The sequence below is a fragment of the Helicoverpa zea genome, chromosome 16, assembly GCF_022581195.2.
Source record: "Helicoverpa zea isolate HzStark_Cry1AcR chromosome 16, ilHelZeax1.1, whole genome shotgun sequence".
Taxonomy (NCBI): Eukaryota; Metazoa; Arthropoda; class Insecta; order Lepidoptera; family Noctuidae; genus Helicoverpa; species Helicoverpa zea.
In genome coordinates, this window is record NC_061467.1 from 9763381 (window position 1) to 9787617 (window position 24237).

The window sequence follows — 24237 nt, forward strand, 5'->3', positions numbered from 1 at the left end:
TCACTTCACGCGTAAATAACGGTCTATTCATTTGAAACAAAACAAAACTTTGTTCGCGTTTTAACGTATTTGTTAAACACGAGTCAATATGTCCGAACCGTATACAAACTTTTGGGTTGGAGGGCGAAGTGTGAAACTATGTAACTGTGTTTTAGTGGCTCCGAGGCATTTTCAAATAGAAATAGGTTTGTAATTTATGGTCCATTAGCACCGCAAACTGCTTTTTGTCTGTGGTAGCAGGGGTCCTTCCGAATCATACCATAGATACTAAGTATATTGAGGAGCCTAGTAGATACTAAAGTCTTGCATTTTTCAAACGCAAGATCCACAACTCAAACAAAATCACGAGAAATATCCTAAGGCCATTGTACCTACATAATGTGCAAGAAGCGTTATATAAATAAATATCGGTCAATTTTTAGGGTTGCATCTGTTGTCGGTCGTCAAAAACCGACAACAGGCGGAACGCAGCCGAGCAGGAACGAAATGCTCGCAGCGCGCTCGTTAGAGGCTTGTAAGTTGGTCCACACCAGACGAATTGTGTTTGGCTCGTGCTCGGCTCGTGCTCGGCTCTCCTAGCGCAGACGCAGCTAAAACTATTTATCATATCTAAATCAAACCCTAAACTTCGTCGACACTTCATTACATTTCATCTCAAACATTCATCATCCCCATGAAAATTACACAATATCTATTCAAAAGCCATTAAAAATGCAAATTCCGTTCTCACAAAGGAGGTGTCATACATCATTAGAGAGTTATCTCGAAGCGCGGGAAATTAGCGGCGACGTAATAATTCCTAAAGGCGTTCTGTCACTGCATGAGTAGGTAATGGCTAGAAGTTACAAGTGAATAGATACCCAGGCTGGGACTAATGGGGATGATTTGATATGTAAGATTAGGTAGTGATATAATGTTAGGTACATTCGTTTTTCATGTTACATTACAAGAAGAATTAATTACGATAGTGATTACAGGTTATAGGTATATGTAGGTACCTAAGACCACCTGCTCTCTAACATTTCATCTCATAAAAAATTGCGATCTACCACCATACCACCAAACCAACATAATTATAGTGGATTTAGTGGTTACCTACATCTGTTGGATTAACGGGCTTTCTTTAATTAAGATTTACAGCAGAGTATTAATTCTCGTCATAAGTGCGGTTTTAGTCGACGTAATCGACACACATGCCACTAGTGAATTAGCTTTTAACTAGGCTTTTGCTATTTTATTTTAGATACAATAGCCTCTCTCCATAGCTATAATTTCCATACACCCAAAAAGACTTTCCAAAGTAGCTACCAAAACCTTAAAATATAAATTACCCTTTATAGCTCCGTAACAAAATGCACATTCACTCACATTACAACGCATTCAGTTAGAGACCCCTTAATATGTCCTTTCGTAGCGAAAAAAGGTTTAGATGACAATAGACGGATGAGGGAGGTTCAGATCCAGCTACAGCCAATCCTGTGACGTCATTAATCACAAAAACTGCGCTTTAATGGATGACGAGCGTTTCTTAATGTGATCTGGAGCGAGGCTTCGAGTGGATGAGGCTGTCGTCTTGCCGCGTTGGAAGTGTGTGGTAAATTGAAGCAGGATTTTTATTTTTTATTTATACGCAGATGGTCCTAAGTGGCATGTGTGATTTTATGGAAAGTTAAGAAAATGTTCGGAATTTAGCTAAGTACATCAATGCTTAAGCTTTTCGTGAATTAATGCAAGGGTCGGTGACTTTTTTACTTTTTGGTTCCCCGTCGCGGGGTAGGTAAAAACTCATTTCAACTGTCCTCAACGCTTATATCAGTACAAAACCAACCCTTCGTCCCTTTGTCTTCACTCTCAGAATATTCTACGACAGAACTTTTTGCCTTCCATTTTCCTTTGTTTTAACTCAATTGTACCGAGGCATTTTATATAACTAATCCTAATATTTCATTCAGGGGTAGGCAGGCACATTGAACGGTGATAATGTCAGGGAAATAAATTTAATTTTTAGGCTTTCGTAAGCTGGTTTAAAAAGGGTAATTATCTGTTTCAAAAAGGATGTAGAAGGTACTTTCCTGGCTATTAATCTTTTAGGCTAATTAAGGTTTCATTTTCTTAGCAAAATTTATAAATCTTGTAAATAAGTAAAACTGTTCATACCACAATGAGCATGTCTTGTTTTGAGAGCCCAGAGTTTAAGAATATCTACGCAAAGCAATTGGACGTGCATCTAATCCAATTATATTCAACGGACTTATCGTCCCGTTGTGCCTTCTCTGCTGAGCCAATACTCCAGTGACTAATAAAATTCTTCTTTTCATCTCGAAGCCGCAATCTAATCCATAATGAAATCCTACTAAAGCTCTAGTAGCTTTATCTATAGATTTTTGCATCCACGTAAAAAATCGAGATTGAGTAAGTAGTAGAAAAATTTCAAAACGACTTTCGCACTATGATCAAAAAGTTACCTGTACATTGTGAACCTTACTTCTATTCCTACAAATAGGTACCTATTCAATATGTATGTAGAGGCATAGACATCTTCTTTTATTGCGTACGAGTGTACGTTATCCTACTTGTGAATGGGCTTGTTTCAGACCAATCACTTTATTTTCGGATTTTCCCCTTTGACAAGTGGAGTTAGGAACTTGGGATCTTTTATTGGGGTAGCACATTCGGGTAAGTTTGATCCGTGACTGAACTGAGAAATGTATGTAGACAGTAGGTACAGTTAGGTTCAAAGGTAGCTGAACTACTTACTATTTTTTCAGAACTGACTCACACCGTGTCGTCGATAACTTACTTACCAGAGTATTCATGTACTTACTCATTTTAAGTTCAGGATTTTTAGTAAAAAGACGTTTGGGTTGTTGAGAAATTATGACCCTTTATGTTATTGGCTATTTTTGAAAATCTTGTTTTTTCTACTGACTGTACTTAGGTTACACTACAAAGTGCTTATGTATGTAAATAGGTCTGGGGACTCAAAAGGTTTCAATTTAAGATTGACCTGATTACAAGGTGCGTTTGGTGTAGTAAAAAAAACTAAAATCAATTTTTCTCATTGCTTATGGCACGTCTGAGTGTACTGTAAAGCCTACATTGTATGCCTGGAATGCATTATCAACGACCCAAAAGAAAATTAATCGTGGTCATACAATCTAGTAACAAAATCCTCAACAGACCTCCCCAATTTAGCATCCTTCATAAAACGCCGGCAATCTCACCAAACGTACTAAAGGGACTGAACAATTTGGACAACTGAATATACAACAACTTTATGACCCCCTGGTGGGTACGAGAAGTTTTTGAAAAATGTACGCAGATAGCGTCCCTTTGAATGTGGGACACTTTGGGAACTTATTTCGTCGGTAAAAGAATCTCTTTTTAGGGACTCCTGGGATTTGAGGGCGAAAGTGTTGAACCCTCAACCTAATGGCGTATAGGTCAAGAAATTGAGACTTCGGGTCAAGTCGTTTTGTTGTCTATGTTCGTAATAAAACTCAGTTTGTAAAAGGGGTGAAAATAATACAAAAACATGATTACGGTATGTATATTCTCATTTAATATAAAAATTATACAAGCTGTTGATTTGCATCCGTGCCATATTCAAGGAGGTAATTATGCTAATGATTCTCGACCCAAATCAATAAAAAAATTGGTACGTAATTTTTTTTCTTTCATTTTTTTTCGGAATTCCATAAATGTTATCCAGCCTTATTTAAACTTGGCGCGTATGTTACTGGCGTTAAAACCGTGCTGCACCCTCACACAAACGCAAACACAAAGCATACGCAACGATCACTCATAAATTTCATTCATAAAATTGGATTACTTCGGAAATACCACGACATTACAATGACAAAAAAAGCAGTGCATATTAGTTATTTCCAATCTACTGTAATTCCAATCGATTATTTACGTATTGTATGTCCTCCTCCTGAACTATGGCACAAATGCAAATCAACACCTTGTAGATATCCACTATAATATTTACATGTAAGTTAATGGCAAACCACTTGTCAAGACTCAAAAATATAAAAGAAACATACAATATGGAAGTTATTCTGGTGTACCAGACATTTATATTTATTGTATAGATGTTTTATCTCAGGAAAGCGGGTGACCCATACTTGTGTGTGTGAAAGTACAAGCACATCGTCTTTGTATGCGTAAGCTCGGGAACGCTCAGTATTGGTCGAGTCGCCGAGTCACACAAAGACAATGTGCATGTATGTTAACATACACAAGTATGTCTGACTCGCTTTCGTGCGATAAAACATCTATAATAATGCATTAAAACTCAATAATACTCTGTACATACAAACTTGTAAGCAGATTTCTCGAAGTTTTCTGTCCGTAATATGTCGAAATCTAACATTAGGTATTATTTCGGTACAAATAAATTGTATACAAATTATTGTTTGCATTAAATGGAAGTCATGATAATGGAAGATTTATTTTATTAAGATAAAAATCGTTTTTTCAGAAATGGGTTTGGATACTTTTACACGTGGGTTGACACAAATAACATAAATCAGTACATATTCTTGTATGCATTTAAATTGGTGTCTCATTATACAAAACTAGTTATGAGCTTGTACAAACTGAAATGTCACAATTCTGTATTCGCATAATTTCAGCTAACAATACATGATTATGTACCATACAGTCTATTTCAAAACAATCATTCAAAAATAGTTTCAATTGACACAAACACTACCCATATTTTTGCATTAAAACTACCTACATAAATTATCAAAACCACAGAGCAACATATTACGGACAGAACAATTCATTCCCTATCACAGACTAGATACTCAATTTAGATATACCAAAAATAATAGACGAGCGCTATTTTTTAACTCTGGTAAGTTTGCAATGCTGTTTACGATACCAATTGTTTATGGAAGACTTTGTGCCACTCGCACCTAAATTTATTGGAATGCACCTTTTGAAATGAGTATTTTTATTTATAATTTATTGACAATTAAGTACAATTGTTGGCTAATGCAACTAATAAAATTTATAGAGACAATCAAACATCATTACTTTTTATATTAAAATTGATAATATTTGAGATGTGGCACATCAAATACAGTTGGGACCTTAAACAGCAGAGCTTACAGTCTATTTTAGTTTGAACACTCATGACGCAACTTGCTGAACACAGTTCACAATTATTTAGCAATCAATACTAAGATACTACAACACCTGTGTAGATGGAACTGAACAATACAGATTAAAAAACCCAAAGGAATAAAGCTCATTCAGCCAAGTTGCCTTAAAAAGAGTGAATCCTTTTTAAAATAAAAACTCAGATCTATAAATTTATTTAATCTTGAATTTTGATTGCACATTATACTCCTCCCATACTGCCACAACTTTGTAACAAATGAAGTAAACTGATTTATTTATATGTACTTAAAGAAAGCTTATTCGACGTGACACCTAAATTATAATAACGGTTGAAATGTATTTGCCGGACATGTTACAGGTGTTTAAAGACTAAAGTGAAATGACTAATGGGAAAATTAAATAATACTAGCAATTTTCTCTAACAATATTTTCGTTAATCTTAATTAAGTGTGCGTACTTTAGGTCCAAGAAAACTTTAATAATTACACCTGTAACATGTCTGAAAAATCTTATTCAACAATAACCCAAAACTTAAATGCTGGAACCTACATAGATTGTACATTTTATTACAAAAACCGCCGCTCAGTGCCGTAAAAACGTTGATATGTACAAGAGATTACAAACTATAGTAAGTTGCCCTTATGCTAGACTATAATACACAAAACACGTCTCCTATACCTTGTCTTTATACACGCCAATGTTCTAAATTTTAGAACATTCACTAATATACACAAATGAATCAGTTACGCGTTATTGCCATCGAAATTAAGTAGTTTCTGTACTCTACACCTATAGGACAAACAACGATAAAATTAAGGCTCTAATGTAAGGCAGACGTCTAAACATTAAATAAAGCTTTCCGATCTATTGGCATTATATATTTTTTTTAATTTAGGCTTAGATTTTAGTTCAATTTGGCTTAGATGGTTACTAAGGCTTTGGTATGTGCGAAACATTAAATAAAATCAGATAAGATTTATTAAAACAACAATGGATGTCTCTAAATAAGATAAATAACTGGTTTAACTGCTTTCCAAATACAGTAAAAGTAAAACATGTACCATTTTTCTCAACTATTTCATTATTAATATTCGCACATAACAAAGCCTATAGCAACCATTTTGCACCAAACGTCCTTGCAAGGGAAATGATCCAATAACAACCCATTCCACTGTATGTACACTCGCCGTAAGTCGTCAGTCGCGCTGTCCTGCACTTTATTTATACAAAATGTTCCTTTTTAGTTTTTGTGTTGAGAGTATGCTTGTATGAGAATTGTATTGTTGGATATAAGTTTTGTCCTTGATAGTACTTCTTTGTTAAAGTTGCGTTTGATCTTTGCGTTTTTAGATTAGAAAATATAAGCTTTTTGGGAATCAAAGATTTTTATTTTTCTTGGATCTTTGAGTAACTTTTACACTACAATCTTAGTTACATTGCCTCTTTTTTCGTATTTAGGCTATAGATTACAAAATGTCGAACGAACCAGCGAATTTGTACTTATATTGAGACATTCAACATAGACATTATTTTCTCATTTTACAGTGATATTTTCAAATAAAAATCTGATACCCAAATTGTTGTTAATCTCTGGCAAAACATAACAGAATCAGATCACAACAAACAGAATCATGTCTGATTCTGTTGTTTTGCTTCTGACCCAAGGAATTTCAATCTGCAACAGTAGGCACTCCACAGATATGGCTCCTCCCTTCCTCTACAATACATTTAGATCCAACTAAAAAAAAAAAATAAACTCACCACTATACTCCCACAAGACAATTCCCCACACAAGCATACTCTAACACTTCACTATAACGTTCACAATCACTTTTTGAGCCAAACGACCATAGGTTCGTCTGGTTCACGCTTCACTCAATCCAATTGTTGCACTTGCACCACGGACGTGGGGGGCGGGAGGGAGATCTCGTACTTGATGAGGCCTGTCCGACCCGCTGATAACACGAGGCCTCCTACTTCTTTCGCGTCACCACTGTGGGAGGAAGAACGGTTTATTTAGATCAGTGGTTCTTAACCTTTTTGACATGAGGGACCACTTTAACTAAAGTTTGTCTTGCCGGGGACCACCTCATCGGTTTACCTAAATTAGCACTAATTTCTTTATTATTTATCAAAAAAAAAAAAACTGAATTTTTGGGTCCGTTCTACTCAAAGCTAAACGCATGTCGGCAGTTGTGTAGGTAAGCAAATGCAAATAAAGAAAACCTTGCCTATGGAGTTTCCAAATGCGCGAGCGAAGCGAGCGCGAAATTTTTATCGGACTTAAACCAAATATTACGTAAAATGTAGCCGAAACGTACTTAACTTTTTGTTTCTTGACAAATGCAAAAATAATATGCTGAATACGCGAGCGAAGCGAGCACGAAATTTTGTCGGACTTAAAACAAAAATTTCGTAAAATTTAGCCCAAACGTACTTAACTTTTTGTTTGTTGACAAATGCCAAAATAAGGGCATACAGTTTCTGAATACGCGAGCGAAGCGAGCGCGAAATTTTAATTATTTTTTAAGACTCAAAATCAAAATTACGTAAACTGTAGCCCAAACATATATTTTCGTGAACTAGGTACGACACACCCGTTATACGTCCATGCCAAAACCCCCGCTCGCAATTATAAGTAGATAAAAATTAAGTTAGATAACGTATAGCAACGTCGCGAAGCTAAGCTTCGCGGACCACTTGGAATGCCTCCAGGGACCACCAGTGGTCCGCGGACCACCGGTTAAGAACCACTGATTTAGATGGATGTGATTTTTGACATGGTTAGTTAGGTGCATTGTGCTGTCATTTTTATGCTGATATACGATAATGTAGGAGCTTTGTAACAGGCTCACGAACCGATCCATTGTAAACGCCTAGCACGGTCGGTCAGTGGATGGGCCACCATCTTGTTACGGAAGGCACGTCAAAATGGTGATTTGAATATCTTTTGCCGTCGTAACGGGTAGTCAGAAGCCTAAAAGTCTGACAACCAATAACAGTTAGTTAGAAGCCCTTAGGGGTTTCGAGTTATTGGTTGTCAGACTTTACCAGTAACTCACTGGTGCTCACTGGGTTAAGGAGATTAGATAGGCAAATGCTCAATGTGGCTCACTGATACTCGGCTGCATCCAGTTAGACCAGAAAAAGACTCCAAAGGCTACATATGTAATAATTTTGGGAGAGGAATGGAGCAGTGCTGAAAAGGTTAATAACCCCTATATTCATGGTCTTTCATAAAATATTCCAGACGTTATTACAATACCTGGTGGTATGCTGCCGCTGGTTGTGCTTGTGCGTGAGATGCGCGAGCGGCTTGACGTCGCGGCCCAGCAGCTGCAGCGGCGTCACCAGCCGCCGCGTGCCTAACCCACCCACCACTATCTGGTTGCCGATCACCTGACCTGATCTGTTTGTTACCTGCGGAACATGAAATAAAGTTAACTAGGTGTTAACTAATTCATTAACAATAGATGGCCTGCGATGTGAAATTGACTACATGTACTATCAATAAAGGTCTATCAATATCCTCTATCAATACATGTGATACCAATCCTTCCATATGGAATTTGTAAAATGCGAAATGATGCTAATAAAACCAATCTAAAAATCTTCCATTTCCTATTTTTCAATGCCACTAAAGAAAATCCTAAAATTAATTCTTTTCTAAAATTATCGAAAACTCAAAAATAACTAACTAAACATGTAACTTACTCAGTAATAATAACTACCTACTACTATTTCAACTGTAATTTTATACAATTTACATCTACTAAATTAACATATTTCAAAATTCTTACAAGTATTTCTCCATAAAAATAACTGACTCAAAGATTCGACTTCTTTACATATTTTCTATTCCTTGCTTTGGACTTGGGCACTACTTGAATCTAAACAAGTAAAAGGAACTTGAGAGGTGTTAATTAGAGCCTGGTTCGTCTGTTTTTTTTTTCAGTGTTTTTTTCTCATAATTGAGACTTTAGTTAATATGCGATCAACTTTCTTTTTTTAAGTGCCTTAGCCTCTTGTATCTTGCTAATTACAAAATAATAGTAAATTAATTAATTGTGTCTCACGTATCTGCACTCTGACATACAACGGGATAATTATTTTTAAAAATTCTGCAAGAAAAACATAACCATGGTTGGTAGTAAAAGATGTTCATATTCATAAGGTCTATTATGTTATTGTTGCAGTTGCACCTGTCCTAGATGCACAGCTTGATGAAAATAATCATTATATTATAGGTCATGTTGAAAGTAACTCACAACTTGTATATGTGTGGCCTGCTGATGGTCCTGCTGGTCCATTTCGAGACTGTTCTGGTGTTGCACCTGTTGCTGTTGTTGCACCTGCTGTTGCACTTGTTGCTGTACTTGTTGCGCTTGTTGCGCGGCCTGTTGTGCTGCTTGTTGAGCTGCTTGTTGCGACGTGTTTACTGGTTGACTCTGTTGGTGAAATTAGATCTTTTATAACCTGAGTTTATTATGTATGTTTTTGGAAACTTTTCCTACTTATATCAGGGTCGACTTCTTTACTTATCGAATGTAGAATGAGATCAAGTATTGAACATGGAGCGTCAGCTGATTTCAAACCATTTATGAAATTCTCGCCAAACTTTTAATCTTCACGGAATTGCGCGAGTTGCTGCGCAGAAACCTACTTTAGGTATTAGGTTTACGTGACAGAGAGCACACGAGAAATATCGACACAAGCGCTACATGTGCTCGGAATTTAGTCCCGGACCACTTACGAGAACTGTACCTGGGCATCACAATTCCCTTTGCTAGTATAGGTATCGGCACGGATGTTGGGCTCTCGGCGGAAGAGTGGGGATCGCTTTGCGCACTGTACACATAAGGCAATAAACCAATAAATCGTTTCTGCGCCGGTGAAGGTCATAGCCCAATATCCGTGCCGATAACTATAACGATTGTCAGACTATCACAATTATTATCTATTCCTATAAAACATACAAAATCTTCTCACATTTCTAGGCGGCAGGTCCATGTGCTGGCGCTGGTGCAGCATGAGGTGGTTCTTCTGGAAGAACGCCTTCCCGCACTGGTCGCACACGTGCGTGCGGAGCGTGCAGCTGCCGTCCGGGTGTCTGCAAGAAGGGACAAACAATCACTTTGCCGCTCTGAAGTGAGCTGCTAATTAATGAGTTCATGATGGTCATAATGATGATTTTTCAGCTCTGAATTAGTCACATAATGACTACAATGGGTAAGGGTTTTGTTTTTCAAATATTTTCGCTATTGGCACCACTAGTAGCCAACTTCAGAGCAGCAAGGTTATTTGTCGATCGATAGTACATTGTTATAAAATCGACTAATTATGCTATTGTTTTTACAGGTATCAATATAAGTCTTTTACTGTATTCTTACAGAGCGCAGAAAATAAAAGTAGTTCATACCTTCTTTGATGCGCTAAAAGACCGTGTTTAGCCGCGAATCCCTTCCCGCAGTCTCCACAAAAGTGGATCTTCGGTCTGGGAGCCGTTATTTGATGATTCTGCTAAAACAACACGTTACATTGTTAATACATAATCTCTAAAAAACGACATATTGAATATTTAAATATTGAAAAATATTCCGAATGTATTATTATGTATGTGAGATTTCCGCTTATTTCTGAAAGTATTTTCGAAATAATCACATTTATTTATTATTTACTAATAATGAATGCAACTCACCGCAGCTATAACTTGCGTATGCACTACGTTGTTGGGGTTAGAAGAAATTATCTGTATAGGTTGGTCTGGAACTATGAAACCTGAAAATCATTTGGTATCCTTTAGTTAGCTCATATAGTAAATACAACAACAACTACTATATTAACTACAATGTTTTTTTTAAATTATAATAATTATGTTGTTGGAAGAGCTAGGGGCACGGTCAGTCGATCTTGTCATAACAAGTGAAGCCATATTACATTTCCTGGCTGTCATTTGAACATCTTTGGCAGTCGTTACAAATAATCAGATGCCAGAAAGTCTGACAGCTAGCCCTACCAAGGTAATCGAATTTTCAAGTAACTAGATTTAGGAGTTCAGATAAGCAGACGCTCTATTGATACTCAGCTCCATGCGGTTAGAATGAAAACCAGTTCTGACTAAGGCTTTCATGACTAGGCAGATGATAACCTCTTTGTTTGTTTAATAAGCAATATAGAACATTATCTTACTACAACAGAGTATATGTATACTTACTATGTTGTTGATGTGCGGCGACAAGCCCGGGCTGTAGGGCGGCAGTCAAAGCACATAAGTCCGTCACACACGTGCGGTCACCCGCGTGCAGACGGACATGCAGGGATAACGCCTCCTGTAATAGTGAAAATATATAATTTATTATATTGTACATAATATTAGCTACTACAGTTTAGATACAACTTCAATCACAAAAATGTGCCTTACAAGATACCTCAACTGTTTTCACAAACCTATTTCTATGAGTTTTTATTCTTACTCAAAATTTACTTTCAGAACAATAACCCTCTTATTATAAAACGCGGTATCAAATAAGTATCGGCTTTTGTACTACCTTTAATCCACCTTTAAGTACGACCTTGAAAAAACGTTATTACAAAACGCAGTTTATCGCAAGTCCTATTACTATCTGTAGTACAAAAGATAAACCATCGAGCCCCCTAGTTTATCTGCAGTACTTAGTCGACAAACGTCAAATGCCGACATTATTTACTTTTGAGGTTATTTGTTTTGTGATGAAAAAAACGAAAGTGGATATAAATATGTGTGATTTGGAATACTTGGATGTGTTAGAATACTATTGAGAGTGTCCGGGGACCCAACAGAATGCGTCATCGACAAAATCTCTTCAAATTACCTGACGACAATTTTCGATATAAATATCGATTTACGTTTTTCGAAATAATAGTCAATTGAATGCATGATGATAATCCAGGATGATCCTATGATGCTCAACTGGGCTCGCCATAAAGTAAGTAGCCTTTACAGTGCAAGTAGGTTGCCAAAACATCCTAATTAATTGTATAAGAGTCAAAGTTTTTATTATGGATGTTTGTTTATGTTCCACGCATAAACTACCACATAGATTTTGATGAAACTCCGAAAATATATTAGATTATCATACAGTCTATTGTTTATTTACAGATTCAAGACTATTTTGGCGTTTTGCACGCCGTATCTCTGCCAGTAATATGCAATGTTTGTAAAAGACTGGAAGCTTGCTAAAATGTAGAAAAATGCCTAGATGAGAAAGGGAACAAGATTGTGTGATGAAGAACAGTGTCCAACATGTATCAGTGCATTTGACTGTATAAATAGACATCGGAATAAAATATAATTTTCTACTTTTATGTTGTTTCAAATGTTTCATTTATTTTGGTAATTTAATGCACACGATATTCTGTGTGTAAGTTATTGTGCACTTAATTTTGAAGAGGTCCTAATTAGATGCACAACGTCTTATTTAATCATTTAAATCGGGATGAAAATAATCCAAATTATTTCTAACCTAAAAACAAAACAACTCGGAAACGCGCGCTGACGTTCCGTTATACGCGAAAACTCGATAGTTGTTTAAAAGAGAATAATTGGATCATATGTATATCGTTAAAAGATACTAGAAATATAAAATTACCTTTAAATAATAAAAAGTAATATTTTCAACTGCAGAGATATTTTTTTTATTATCATAGTTATTTATTTTTCATCAAAATAGACTTAACAAAATAATGTAAAAAGGAACTGCGCATAGAATTCGGAACGATTGAACGAATGATTTAAATATTTGTTGCTTATAATCTGTGGATATTATTTGAACCATAGACAAATCGAAGTACTAAACAGTCTTCTCTTAGTCTACGTTTTGTAATAAGGATGTGAAGACTATCGTAAGTACCGTAACAAACCAAGACGTCTTCAGTCGGGTTTAAACCACTACTTGCGGCAGTTTTTATAATAAGAGGGTAAGGGTTATATTAATCTATCTTTTGCTATAAATAGGATGTACCTTAGTGTTAAAACACGATCCGCACTCAGGACACGCGTAGCCGGGCGACTTTTCCGACACTATTTGTCCGTCTGCGCCTATCACCTACAAACAAAACAATCACATTAATTAACATCGCATTTATCTCCTAAATCTCAACAAAGAAGTGTTTTTTATTATATTTGTAGCCTAAAGGCGAAACTACTGGACCCATAAGAAAAATTCTTAACTGTTGGGAAACTAGACTGTATACTACTATATTTTCGGGTTTCGGGTACGAGAAGTAGTTCACCAGGGAGGCTCTTGAAACCGCGGCAAAACAGCTAGTTGTAAATATAGTCTGGATTTAGTTGCCCTGAAATCCTACCTCAACATATTAAACCTACATAGTAATAAGAGTAACCTGTACAATTTGCGGTTTAAAGTCATCTTGTTTTATCACAGTTGCTTGTTGCTGTTGTTGTTGCTGTTGCTGCTGCTGTTGTTGTTGTTGTTGGGCCTGTTGCTGCGCTTGCTGTTGCGCTTGTTGCTGCGCCTGTTGTTGCGCCTGTTGCTGCGCTTGTTGTTGCTGTTGCTGCTGTTGTTGTTGCTGTTGTTGTTGTTGCTGCTGTTGCTGTTGCGATTGGCTTGTGGTGAGACAGTGCCGCGTTATTTTGCAATGTTGTTGTAACTCTGATTTGCATTTGAAGGCCTCGCCGCATTCTAAGCATGCTACTGCTCCTTCTCCCGTGTGGATTCTGGAAGAGAGCGAATAGTGTAAAAATTAAATAATGTTTGATTTTTTAAGTTCTCGATTTAATAAATGAAGAAATGTTAGTGCTTGATTTTCAAAATAAAAATATGATTATATACCTACATCGAATGACCGACTCTAATATATAGGGTCAGCATTTTGGACAAAAATTTGGTGTTAGTAATTGCCGTCTTTTCACCTGAGCGGATGCTTTTTTTAATATTTAGCTACCTGCTTACAGGATTTTTTTTAACGAATGCTATCTCACTCAAAGTTAAAGAATTTATGTTTTTTATGTAGTTTTCCTAACACTAACTTCATGTGCGTGACGAGCGTCCGCTTCTGCAGGAACTCCTTGCCGCAGACGGGGCAGGCGTGGGGCACGGGTGACGAGCTGGAACACTACTCACTTCATGTGCGTGACGAGCGTCCGCTTCTGCAGGAACTCCTTGCCGCAGACGGGGCAGGCGTGGGGCACGGGTGACGAGCTGGAACACTACTCACTTCATGTGCGTGACGAGCGTCCGCTTCTGCAGGAACTCCTTGCCGCAGACGGGGCAGGCGTGGGGCACGGGTGACGAGCTGGAACACTACTCACTTCATGTGCGTGACGAGCGTCCGCTTCTGCAGGAACTCCTTGCCGCAGACGGGGCAGGCGTGGGGCACGGGTGACGAGCTGGAACACTACTCACTTCATGTGCGTGACGAGCGTCCGCTTCTGCAGGAACTCCTTGCCGCAGACGGGGCAGGCGTGGGGCACGGGTGACGAGCTGGAACACTACTCACTTCATGTGCGTGACGAGCGTCCGCTTCTGCAGGAACTCCTTGCCGCAGACGGGGCAGGCGTGGGGCACGGGTGACGAGCTGGAACACTACTCACTTCATGTGCGTGACGAGCGTCCGCTTCTGCAGGAACTCCTTGCCGCAGACGGGGCAGGCGTGGGGCACGGGTGACGAGCTGGAACACTACTCACTTCATGTGCGTGACGAGCGTCCGCTTCTGCAGGAACTCCTTGCCGCAGACGGGGCAGGCGTGGGGCACGGGTGACGAGCTGGAACACTACTCACTTCATGTGCGTGACGAGCGTCCGCTTCTGCAGGAACTCCTTGCCGCAGACGGGGCAGGCGTGGGGCACGGGTGACGAGCTGGAACACTACTCACTTCATGTGCGTGACGAGCGTCCGCTTCTGCAGGAACTCCTTGCCGCAGACGGGGCAGGCGTGGGGCACGGGTGACGAGCTGGAACACTACTCACTTCATGTGCGTGACGAGCGTCCGCTTCTGCAGGAACTCCTTGCCGCAGACGGGGCAGGCGTGGGGCACGGGTGACGAGCTGGAACACTACTCACTTCATGTGCGTGACGAGCGTCCGCTTCTGCAGGAACTCCTTGCCGCAGACGGGGCAGGCGTGGGGCACGGGTGACGAGCTGGAACACTACTCACTTCATGTGCGTGACGAGCGTCCGCTTCTGCAGGAACTCCTTGCCGCAGACGGGGCAGGCGTGGGGCACGGGTGACGAGCTGGAACACTACTCACTTCATGTGCGTGACGAGCGTCCGCTTCTGCAGGAACTCCTTGCCGCAGACGGGGCAGGCGTGGGGCACGCGGCCGTGCACGCGGCCGTGGTTGACGAGCTGGAACTTGCGCGCGAACGTCAGCCCGCAGTCGCCGCACACGTACGGGGAGAGGGAACCGTGGAAGCGGCTGTGCATTACTAGGTGCTCCTGGGGGATAGATAAACTTTTGTTAGGTATATGGATATTTAGGCTCGCTTCACAGCTTATCCGCGAAACCTGTACGGGCTATCACTACGAACGCCCGGAGCCGGAGCACATATGAGGCGCTAGATCATCGTTTGACAGCGACGCGGAACGCCCGTGCTCCGCGAGTACAGTCGATATGAGCTGAATTATATAGAGGACCAAAGAGAATTTATGACCGTCTGATAAAAGGGGTGTCGTACGGGTCGAAAGATCAATGTAATTGTGTATTTATTTATTTATTGGTTTACCAACAATTGAATACAATAGCATAAACATAAAAAACAAGCAAAACAGATAAACAATAGTACACAACCAGTTACAGGTAAACTCAGCATTCATATGGTAGTTGTACGTATGCAAAAAGTAAAACAATGAATTATATAGGAACTATATAGGAACTTTAAATAAATATTTAAATATATCAATATTAAACCTAAAAAGACACATTTATGACACAGATATGACAAAGCGACCACAGCTCCTCTTACATGTAAATCTTTGAGGTCAGAAGCCACTAAGTTTAAGGTTGTTGTGACCAAAAAATTTCATTGAATTTCTAGTCTATTTCTAAGGTAGTGGCTAACTACCTTCTGCGCGAAGCTCTCCCCGCAGTCGCTGCAGACGTAGGGCCGCTCGCCGGCGTGGTACTTGCTGTGCGTCACGAGGTGCCGCTTCAGCGGGAACCCGCGCCCGCACTCGTTGCACACGAACGGACGTTCACGACTGTGCACCTGCAAGTGGAGAGAAATCACGTGAAATATGAGGTAAATAATGCGTTATTAGTGGTCCCAGAGAACCTTTTTACTACAAGAAGACATGTGAACTTTGTGATCTAAGTTGATTTGAAACAATGGACATGGTTTACAGGCAAAATAAGGAAGAATAATCATCTCCTTGTTTAATTGACCAAGTATGTATTTCTGTACAGATCTACAAAAAACTCACCCTAGAATGCGTAACAAGATGATGTTTCAACGTAAACGCCATCTTACACTCGTGACACCTATACGGCCTCTGGGCCGAGTGCAACAGCAAATGCGTATTCAGGCAGTGTTTCCTCGCAAACGCCTTGCCGCAATGTGCGCAGACATGGGGCCTTTCACCTACGAATATTAATTAAAAAGGACATGTTATTATTTACCCGTGAATGTGAGAGTAGGTGGTGTTTGAGCGTGAAGGATTTCTTGCATTCGGGGCAGCGGTACGGGCGGTTAGTAGTGTGCAGTAAGAGATGGGTGTTGAGGCAATGCTTGTGCGCGAATGTCTTGGCGCAGTGGGGGCAGGCGTAGGGCCGCGAGCCTGAAACAGAGCGCCGAGTACGCACGCTGGGCTACTGCTACTAACTACAATACTGCTACTTTTACTTTTTAGCATGGAATATCCGCAAACGATTCCTGCTATGCGTGTTTTTTTTATTTTAAAAATGTTTTCACGTCTCCCCATATGTATAAAGCGGGTGGGAGTGAAGACTGAAACGTATACGAAACGTTTCTTCTGAAGGCAGCTCTAGAGTCGCAGTCAGGCTTTCGAAAACGCATTTACGAGATGGTGATGATTAACTTTGTAACACATGCCACGTTCTGACGACGCATTTACATGATACGGTTGAGATGATACGATTCGATGTTGAACTTCATAACATGCCACGTTCTAACTTTTGAAAATGTCTATGTAAACTAAGTGATCTTATAATCCACTAGCTGTTCCCGTGTCTCGCGGAAACAGCATCCAACACCCAGAAAAAACGTACCTATGACCTTTTTCAGACTGTTTTGACGTGAATGTCTCATCGGACACATAAGATTTAATTTCGCAAGGAATAGAATAGGATCAGGTTGTAACATTAATACCAACTCTCACTGTCCGTAAGTGCCTATCAAATTACATACTATGCATTTATTTCCATATTCAATTTAACTGTGTAAACAAAATACTCGTTTACTTCATAAATCGTTTTATAGCCTAACTAGGCAACAATTTAGTCACTTTGTCACAAATTCCTTAGAGTTTATGTTTCCTGTATTCAATTACTCATAAACGCGAACCTGATTCTTAGAATTCATTCATGATACCAACTAGCGCACCGTCGTAAATTTTGTTTTATAGTCAGAACGTGATTTTCGAAGACTGAGTCTAATCATTAGTAAAATAATGTATGTGTAATGAACACTGAATGATCTGAATCGACCAAGGCGGACGCGCCGAACGAAACGATTTTGATATTCTGTTTATCGAGTACATCGTAAACGCTTGTGCACTATAATATGTCCTGCGCAGTTGGCTGATCTCCTTACTTATATGAGAACTGCCACCATGACCGACAATCGGCTGTGGACAACATATATAGGAGAATATCAGGAAGTGCATAGGAGTAGTACATATGGGAGTACGTAAGGGATTGCATTAGGAAATGAAGCGGACAGCCGATCAGACTAGATATTTGTAATTAATTGAACGCAGATTTGGATAGCAACCTCTGAAGTAATAAAATGGCGATCTACCTACGATGGCCACGTAACTATTCGAACTTTTAGATCAAAAGACTAAATATACATCCAATAACTAAGCTATGCGTCACAATTATTTAACACAAGACATTTCATTGGTTTTCAAAGCATTTCAAGTCATAAAAATAAATAGGTCACCGCTGGATGCTGTAGCCGATCTATCGTTCCAGCAATACGGGTGTTTATTACTTTTTGCTTTTAACATCTCGTAAATTCGTCTGCGTTGAAATATTATTTTACTGTTGCCACTAAGTATTAACTTTCAGAACTTTTTGTACATAATTAAAGCAGTAAGTTCCACACATGATGCTCAGGTAGACACTCAGGTACACGCTACCTAGAACCCTTTGCCACTTCCTATTTGTTTTTTAACCGACTTCCCAAAAAGGAGAAGGTTCTCAATTCGGCCGGTATGTTTTTTTTTTTCTATGTATGTACATCGATTACTCCGAGGTTTATAGACCGATTGACGTGATTCTTTTTTTGTTCGACTCGGAATAGCTGCCAGTTGGTCCCATAGTCATCAGGTCAGGATCTGATGATGGAAACCCTGAGAAATCGAGGGCAACCTTCGAAAGTTGTAGGCATACATAGGGTAAAAACTTGACACTCAGGTGTACGCCTAAAAGCACTATTCAACAGTGAAGATTTGGAGCTGACCTGATGATGGAGACCAGAGAGGGCCGAGGGAACTCGACAACTGAATATGCAAACTACCTCGTGTTTGGGCTTAAATTATTTGTATTGACAAGACCTTTGCAACAGTGAAGGTTTGGAGCTGACCTGATGATGGAGACCAGAGAAAGTCGAGGGAACTCGACAACTGAATATGTAAAATGCCTCGTATTTGGACTTATATTCTTTGTATTGATGAGAACTTCCCACTTATATGGATAGTGACAACTATTCGTATCACTGAAAAGCTGTACATGAAATACTTAAAAAAAAAAAATTAAACCGACTTTCCAAAACACTAAAAGGCAAAAAAAAACTAATTTTAGGTGCATCGGCCGAGAAGTCGGTGGCAAAATTAACTTAGTAACATCTATTAGACACCGACTTCTAGGCCGATGCACCTAAAATTAGTTTTTTTTTGCTTTTTAGTGTTTTTGTGATATAAAATGCCGGAAAACCCCAAGGAGTATCAAAAAACTGCAAATATGGATTCAGAGGTCAGACTTTTTTGTTTGCTTAATGAATATCCTGAGTTTTCGCCTAAAGAGAAGAATTGTGCTCGAGTATGCCTTCTCATAACTTTTATTCTATTATATTTATCAAAGGTGTAACCCGGAACTTATTAATTGTTCAAGTAACTCACCACGGCTTCGGGCCGCGTATTGCGGAACTTTATTACTACACATTTACGTAAATATTTTTTATTTTGTCAAAAACTAAGCCAGTCGTGTGCCAAGGGCCGAAGCTGAAGAAAAAATGCAATTTAACAGACTTTGTTGGTTCAAAATTAACACAATTATCACGGTTTAACATCCGTTAGAATTTTAGATAAAGCTATAATAAGCCTTTTGTTGGTGCCAAAATATTTGCTAAATTGTTTTGTCAATAATTTTGGATTTTTGTCTTGTCATGGTGAGTGTTAAATTCATGGACCGGGGCAAGGAACTCCCTTATACAGAGAAGGCCAATCATTGTACACCAGTCACCATGCTTAACTCACACTACTGAAAAACGTGCCTACTACAGATACAGTAAAAATAATGGATAATTTATTAAATGGAAATGAAATATAAGTGGTGTTATTGATATAATTCTGCACGTTATAGTTATGTAACAAGAGTGATTAAAGAAAACCTATATTACACGCGTTTTGATTTATTTTCGCGGCACACGCTGCAATAGAGGAAGGGAGTAACGCCAAGAATCTTGTAGGTATGATAACTGGAGATGATCACGTAAAGGAGTAGTGTTTCGTAAGGTAAGATGTTCTCTACGTCCTTTATCAATTGTACTGTGTGATTTAATGAGTTTTCAAACGATTTTAGTCTCACTAGTGTCCAGTTCCTACCTAACCTACAAGAAGCTTGACCTCTACAACTAATGCCTGTTCCTAATATTCGATTTCGTCGATTCCCAATATTCGTTCGATTGATTCGCTTAGTAAAGACAGGGACTTGACATTACTTGTATGGAGCTAATGTTAAAATTCTAACTCTAGTAAGAAAACAATCGATAGATCAGTTATTGAAATCGGCAGTAAAACTAGACATGTTCCACATACCTGTATGTACTCTAGCGTGGGTAGTAAGATGGTGCTTCAGAAGGAAGGATTTGCCGCACTCGTCGCAGCCGTAAGGTCGCTCCTTCACCGCGGCAGGGGGCGCTGTCGTCATCACCGAGTTTGTGTTCATGAGCTCCGTCTGCGAATATACGGTCTAACAACACGTTATTATGGTACCTGTGAGTTTGGGAAGTAATAAAATTAAATGTAAGGAGGAAATATGTACATATTAAAATTACGAAAAGTTTTTTGCATTAGCATTTGCATATATACCATATGTATATCTCTTCTGCTTTTCCTACTAATAAGAAATTCTTGGCTGTACGAAAATGAAGGTAGGTATGATGAAAAAGAATGACATCACTAAAGGTTTAGCTTGAGGAGTGAACTAAAACGTCTTTTTGGCCATAGTTTCCTCAGTCTTAACTTGCAACAATTTGCACAAATCAATTTTTTACCAAGATTTTTTCATGGATGTTCATTGTTCATACAGTAGGGTTTCAACAAAGATTTTCTTGGCAAGTCCCAAAAGAAGATGGTATCTTCCAACTTTCCATAGGACTAATATAAAACACTTACTTTAGGCGAATTATTCGCCGTCCCCGGCTCCTGTTTCGTATGCAACAAGTGATGCTGATGAACCGTCGTGGTCTGAATGGTCTCCGCTTGGGTTTGCTGTGCCGTCGCTTCAGCCAGACTCTTCAACCCTCCGTTCAACAACGTATGGTTCAGTTGCGACGCATCAATGACTGGCGTGGCAATCCCCTGAGCTTGTAACGCCCTCTTCATCAATATTTCGTTGCATTCTTCGGCAGTCAACTGGATTGGACCTATTGGTGTCATAAACGGCTTAGCTGCTAAGTTCGCTGGAAATGATATAGGGTGTTATGTTTTTCATTTTGTTTGGGGAAGTTTGCCTGTCTTATTAGATTATATGGCTGAGTAACAGCCGTTTTGAGGTAACACAGAACTCGGCTCGGATGTTTGAAGAGTTACCGCGGCCCTGGTACATAAAGGGCTTCAGAAGGAACATGATGGGTTTTAGTCAGTCAGAGTCTGACACTCCCTCACGCTGCCAACCCACAGCGGGAGGGATCATTAAATGGTTTCCGATAAAAAAAACATTCCATGATCGCATGATCTTGCCATGATGTCATGCTGAATGAAACTCTCTTTAGTCTTGTATCAGAAGGCAAATTAGGTGTTATATAATAAAGCATTTTCCTTTACCTAGTAGTTAAAATCCTGACTCATTTTGCAATTCTGCTTCATTTTCAATCAAATATGAAACTATACTGAGACAAAGCAGTAATATTATATAATTGTATGATTTTATCAATGATTTTGAATTGATGTCAGACCTACTGATAAAGATCACCTAACAATTTAGTATCAATCTCGAAAAAACTATTATCTAATTTAGTACAGTTAACAGGCAAGTACCTGGTTAAACATGTAGAATTTGAGTGATGGAAATATTTTCTTGAACCAAATTGTGATGGATAAAGAAATAAATGAGCTAAGGATATAAACAAAAAATCATTACTCACTATGAATAGTAGTAGTTTGATTCTGCTGTGAAACTCTATTCAACGTATGTGCCGCAGCATCGTTGACTACAAACATAGCTCGTCTCCCTGATACCGGTGTGCCCGTAGTCACCACCCTTGTTAATTGTGCCCCTGCATTTGAAACTGCTACTGTGACCGCACCGACTTTTTCTTGGACCTGCGGTGTCTTGTGGGACATAACCGTTAGGGTTGTTTCCGGGGACACCTGTAATGAAGGAGACAAAGTTTTTGTAAGGCATTGCTGCTTTTTAAAGTTTATGTTATTGTGTCTTTGTATACTACACTTGAGTAGGCATTTATCTAAAGATAAACAATGTTGATATGACTTTTTATGATAACAAAAAAAAATATAGTTAAAACTCAATGTGAATAGAATAATAACAATTAATTAATTGAACCATTATTTTAAGCCACTAATAATTTAATATAGTTTTATAAATAAGCCTTATCATATAGATATTACAAGCTCTGCATGATGATTTCATTGTAGATACCTATTTGAGGATAATCTCTGGTCAAGAATTTTTTGTACCTATAAACTGTAAAACCTATTACGATACATACCTATTAGGATTTTAAATGGTAACTTAGATAGACAATTTTAAGCAATCAAATCAAATGTCTATGCTAAGATCAGAGATCATCAGATAAGCAACTGTTGTGTTATAGTTTAACGTTTTTAGTGATAAACTTAATCTAATTTGGAATTGATTTGATTATGAAGGGTACAGAATTTAATTACTATATTTCTTTTTCAACTTTGTCCCCTAAAGTGGGCCATTTCACACCTAAAAGTGCAGTATTGTATTATTTAAAGTCTTGTACATAAGCATTTTTGCCATTTAATGGAACTTGCATCTAAGGAAAACATCAAATTAGTTGCTCAATTTTCTCATACACATAAATATTATCAAAACAGTAGTTTTGATAGAATGTATTATGTAAATCATACAACATGTTTTTCATTCAAGTAAGTTGTTTCATGTGAATATAATTGTGTGTATAGTATTTTTGAATGAAATTTAACAAAATGCAATAGACCAAAGACAACCCCCAAAACATGTAAACATTGCTTACTAATATCTAATTAGAACAAAACAACTTTAAAACTTCATTGCAATTGATATAATTCATTCAAAGATAGCATTTCTATTGTATTTCGAAAGTTAATTACTATGCAAATAATGTCATTATGTATCGAGTTTGATAGATATTTAAAGGTTAGTTGAAATTATAATACGTACCGTATTCCCCAATGTATAACTCAAGCTACTCGGTGTTTCCACTTCGCCCTTCGTGAGATCTGCCGAACTCGTGAATCCCCACGAGTAGCCTCCGAAGCCCGAAACATTATTAGGAGTTGGCATACACATTTTTAACAACAAATATAATTCATTACAATTGAAAAATCTAAATCACTAACACAAATTCGCTATTTGATAGTAAACAAGAGTCCTCATGACAGTTTTATCATTGCGAACATGTATGTACGCTTTCACAACTACAAACGCACAACGCACTCATCGATCACGATGCCGACAAAAAACGTACTATCTATGTAAATTCATAGTTAACGATGCTTTTATTGACTGACGAACACCAGTCTACACGAAGAAATCTTCGTAAATTAGTCTAATCAACTCAATATAAAAGGCGGCATAGGACAACGACGCTATGAGCAGGATTGACACGCACATTATTTTCATCCAACGAACCGTGATTTAGGTCTTTAATCATACTATAACTATGCATCTTTGCTTTTAAATACTAAATAGTATACTTATTTCGCCAAAACTTAGATAAATCTCATGATTTCATGAAAACAATAATTTTATCGCACACACAAAAAACCGGACGCCATTTTATTGTTTATGGTCAATTAAGGGTTTTAAATTCAACTCATTCACATTCATAGCAATGACAATTAATCACACAAACAAGCAAAGTCGATAGTTCTCTTTTTATTTTAACAATAAAGTGATTCATGTATTTTTATTAATTATACAGATTGGTGCGTTTATATTCTAAAATGTGAAATATAACACTTTAAATAAAAAGTTGTATTGCAAAAAGAGTTTTATATAAAAAGTTGACATGAATCTATGGTAAAAACTATCGACTATGAAAGACGTTATGTTTATGCATAACAAAATGAACATCTTTTAAAGAATAATGTTTTATTTAGACATTATGCTAAGGACAAATTAATTAAATGTTATAATTATGATCCATTAAAATCATTTTTGATTAATCTTAACTTTCCTGTTGAGTTAATATTTACCATAAGTTGTGCAAAAAAGTAAACTAAAC

The 24237-nt window shown here is 38.2% G+C and overlaps 1 protein-coding gene across 4 annotated transcripts; it reads right to left on the reverse strand.

Annotated features, from left to right (window-relative positions):
* Window positions 1-5319: 5319 nt before the first annotated feature.
* On the reverse strand, window positions 5320-23792 carry LOC124637441 (zinc finger protein 605-like). 4 transcript variants are annotated; one of them, XM_047173932.1, is made up of 16 exons: window positions 23172-23792; window positions 21907-22132; window positions 20936-21186; window positions 20357-20510; window positions 16559-16716; window positions 16201-16344; window positions 15387-15574; window positions 13519-13852; window positions 13137-13220; window positions 11351-11465; window positions 10835-10914; window positions 10556-10656; window positions 10126-10246; window positions 9405-9584; window positions 8402-8556; window positions 5320-7129 (listed from the first exon to the last, which is right to left on the reverse strand). In XM_047173932.1, the coding sequence occupies exons 1-16, from the start codon at window positions 23298-23300 to the stop codon at window positions 7012-7014; spliced, it is 2538 nt and encodes an 845-aa protein (XP_047029888.1). In that variant the 5' UTR covers window positions 23301-23792; the 3' UTR covers window positions 5320-7011. The 4 variants fall into 4 exon arrangements, with proteins under 4 accessions (XP_047029888.1, XP_047029887.1, XP_047029886.1 ...); XM_047173931.1 differs by having other exon boundaries at window positions 13525-13852; window positions 20936-21222; XM_047173930.1 differs by having other exon boundaries at window positions 10556-10653; window positions 20936-21222.
* Window positions 23793-24237: the final 445 nt, after the last annotated feature.

Coding starts and splice junctions, on each gene's coding strand:
- LOC124637441 (XM_047173929.1), bottom strand. CDS start 23,300: ATGTGTATGCCAACTCCTAATAATGTTTCGGGCTTCGGAGGCTACTCG. Junction 13,853..15,386: donor ACGCTCGTCACGCACATGAA/GTGAGTAGTGTT, acceptor GCTCTCTTCCAG/AATCCACACGGGAGAAGGAG. Junction 10,657..10,834: donor ATACGCAAGTTATAGCTGCG/GTGAGTTGCATT, acceptor GTGTTGTTTTAG/CAGAATCATCAAATAACGGC.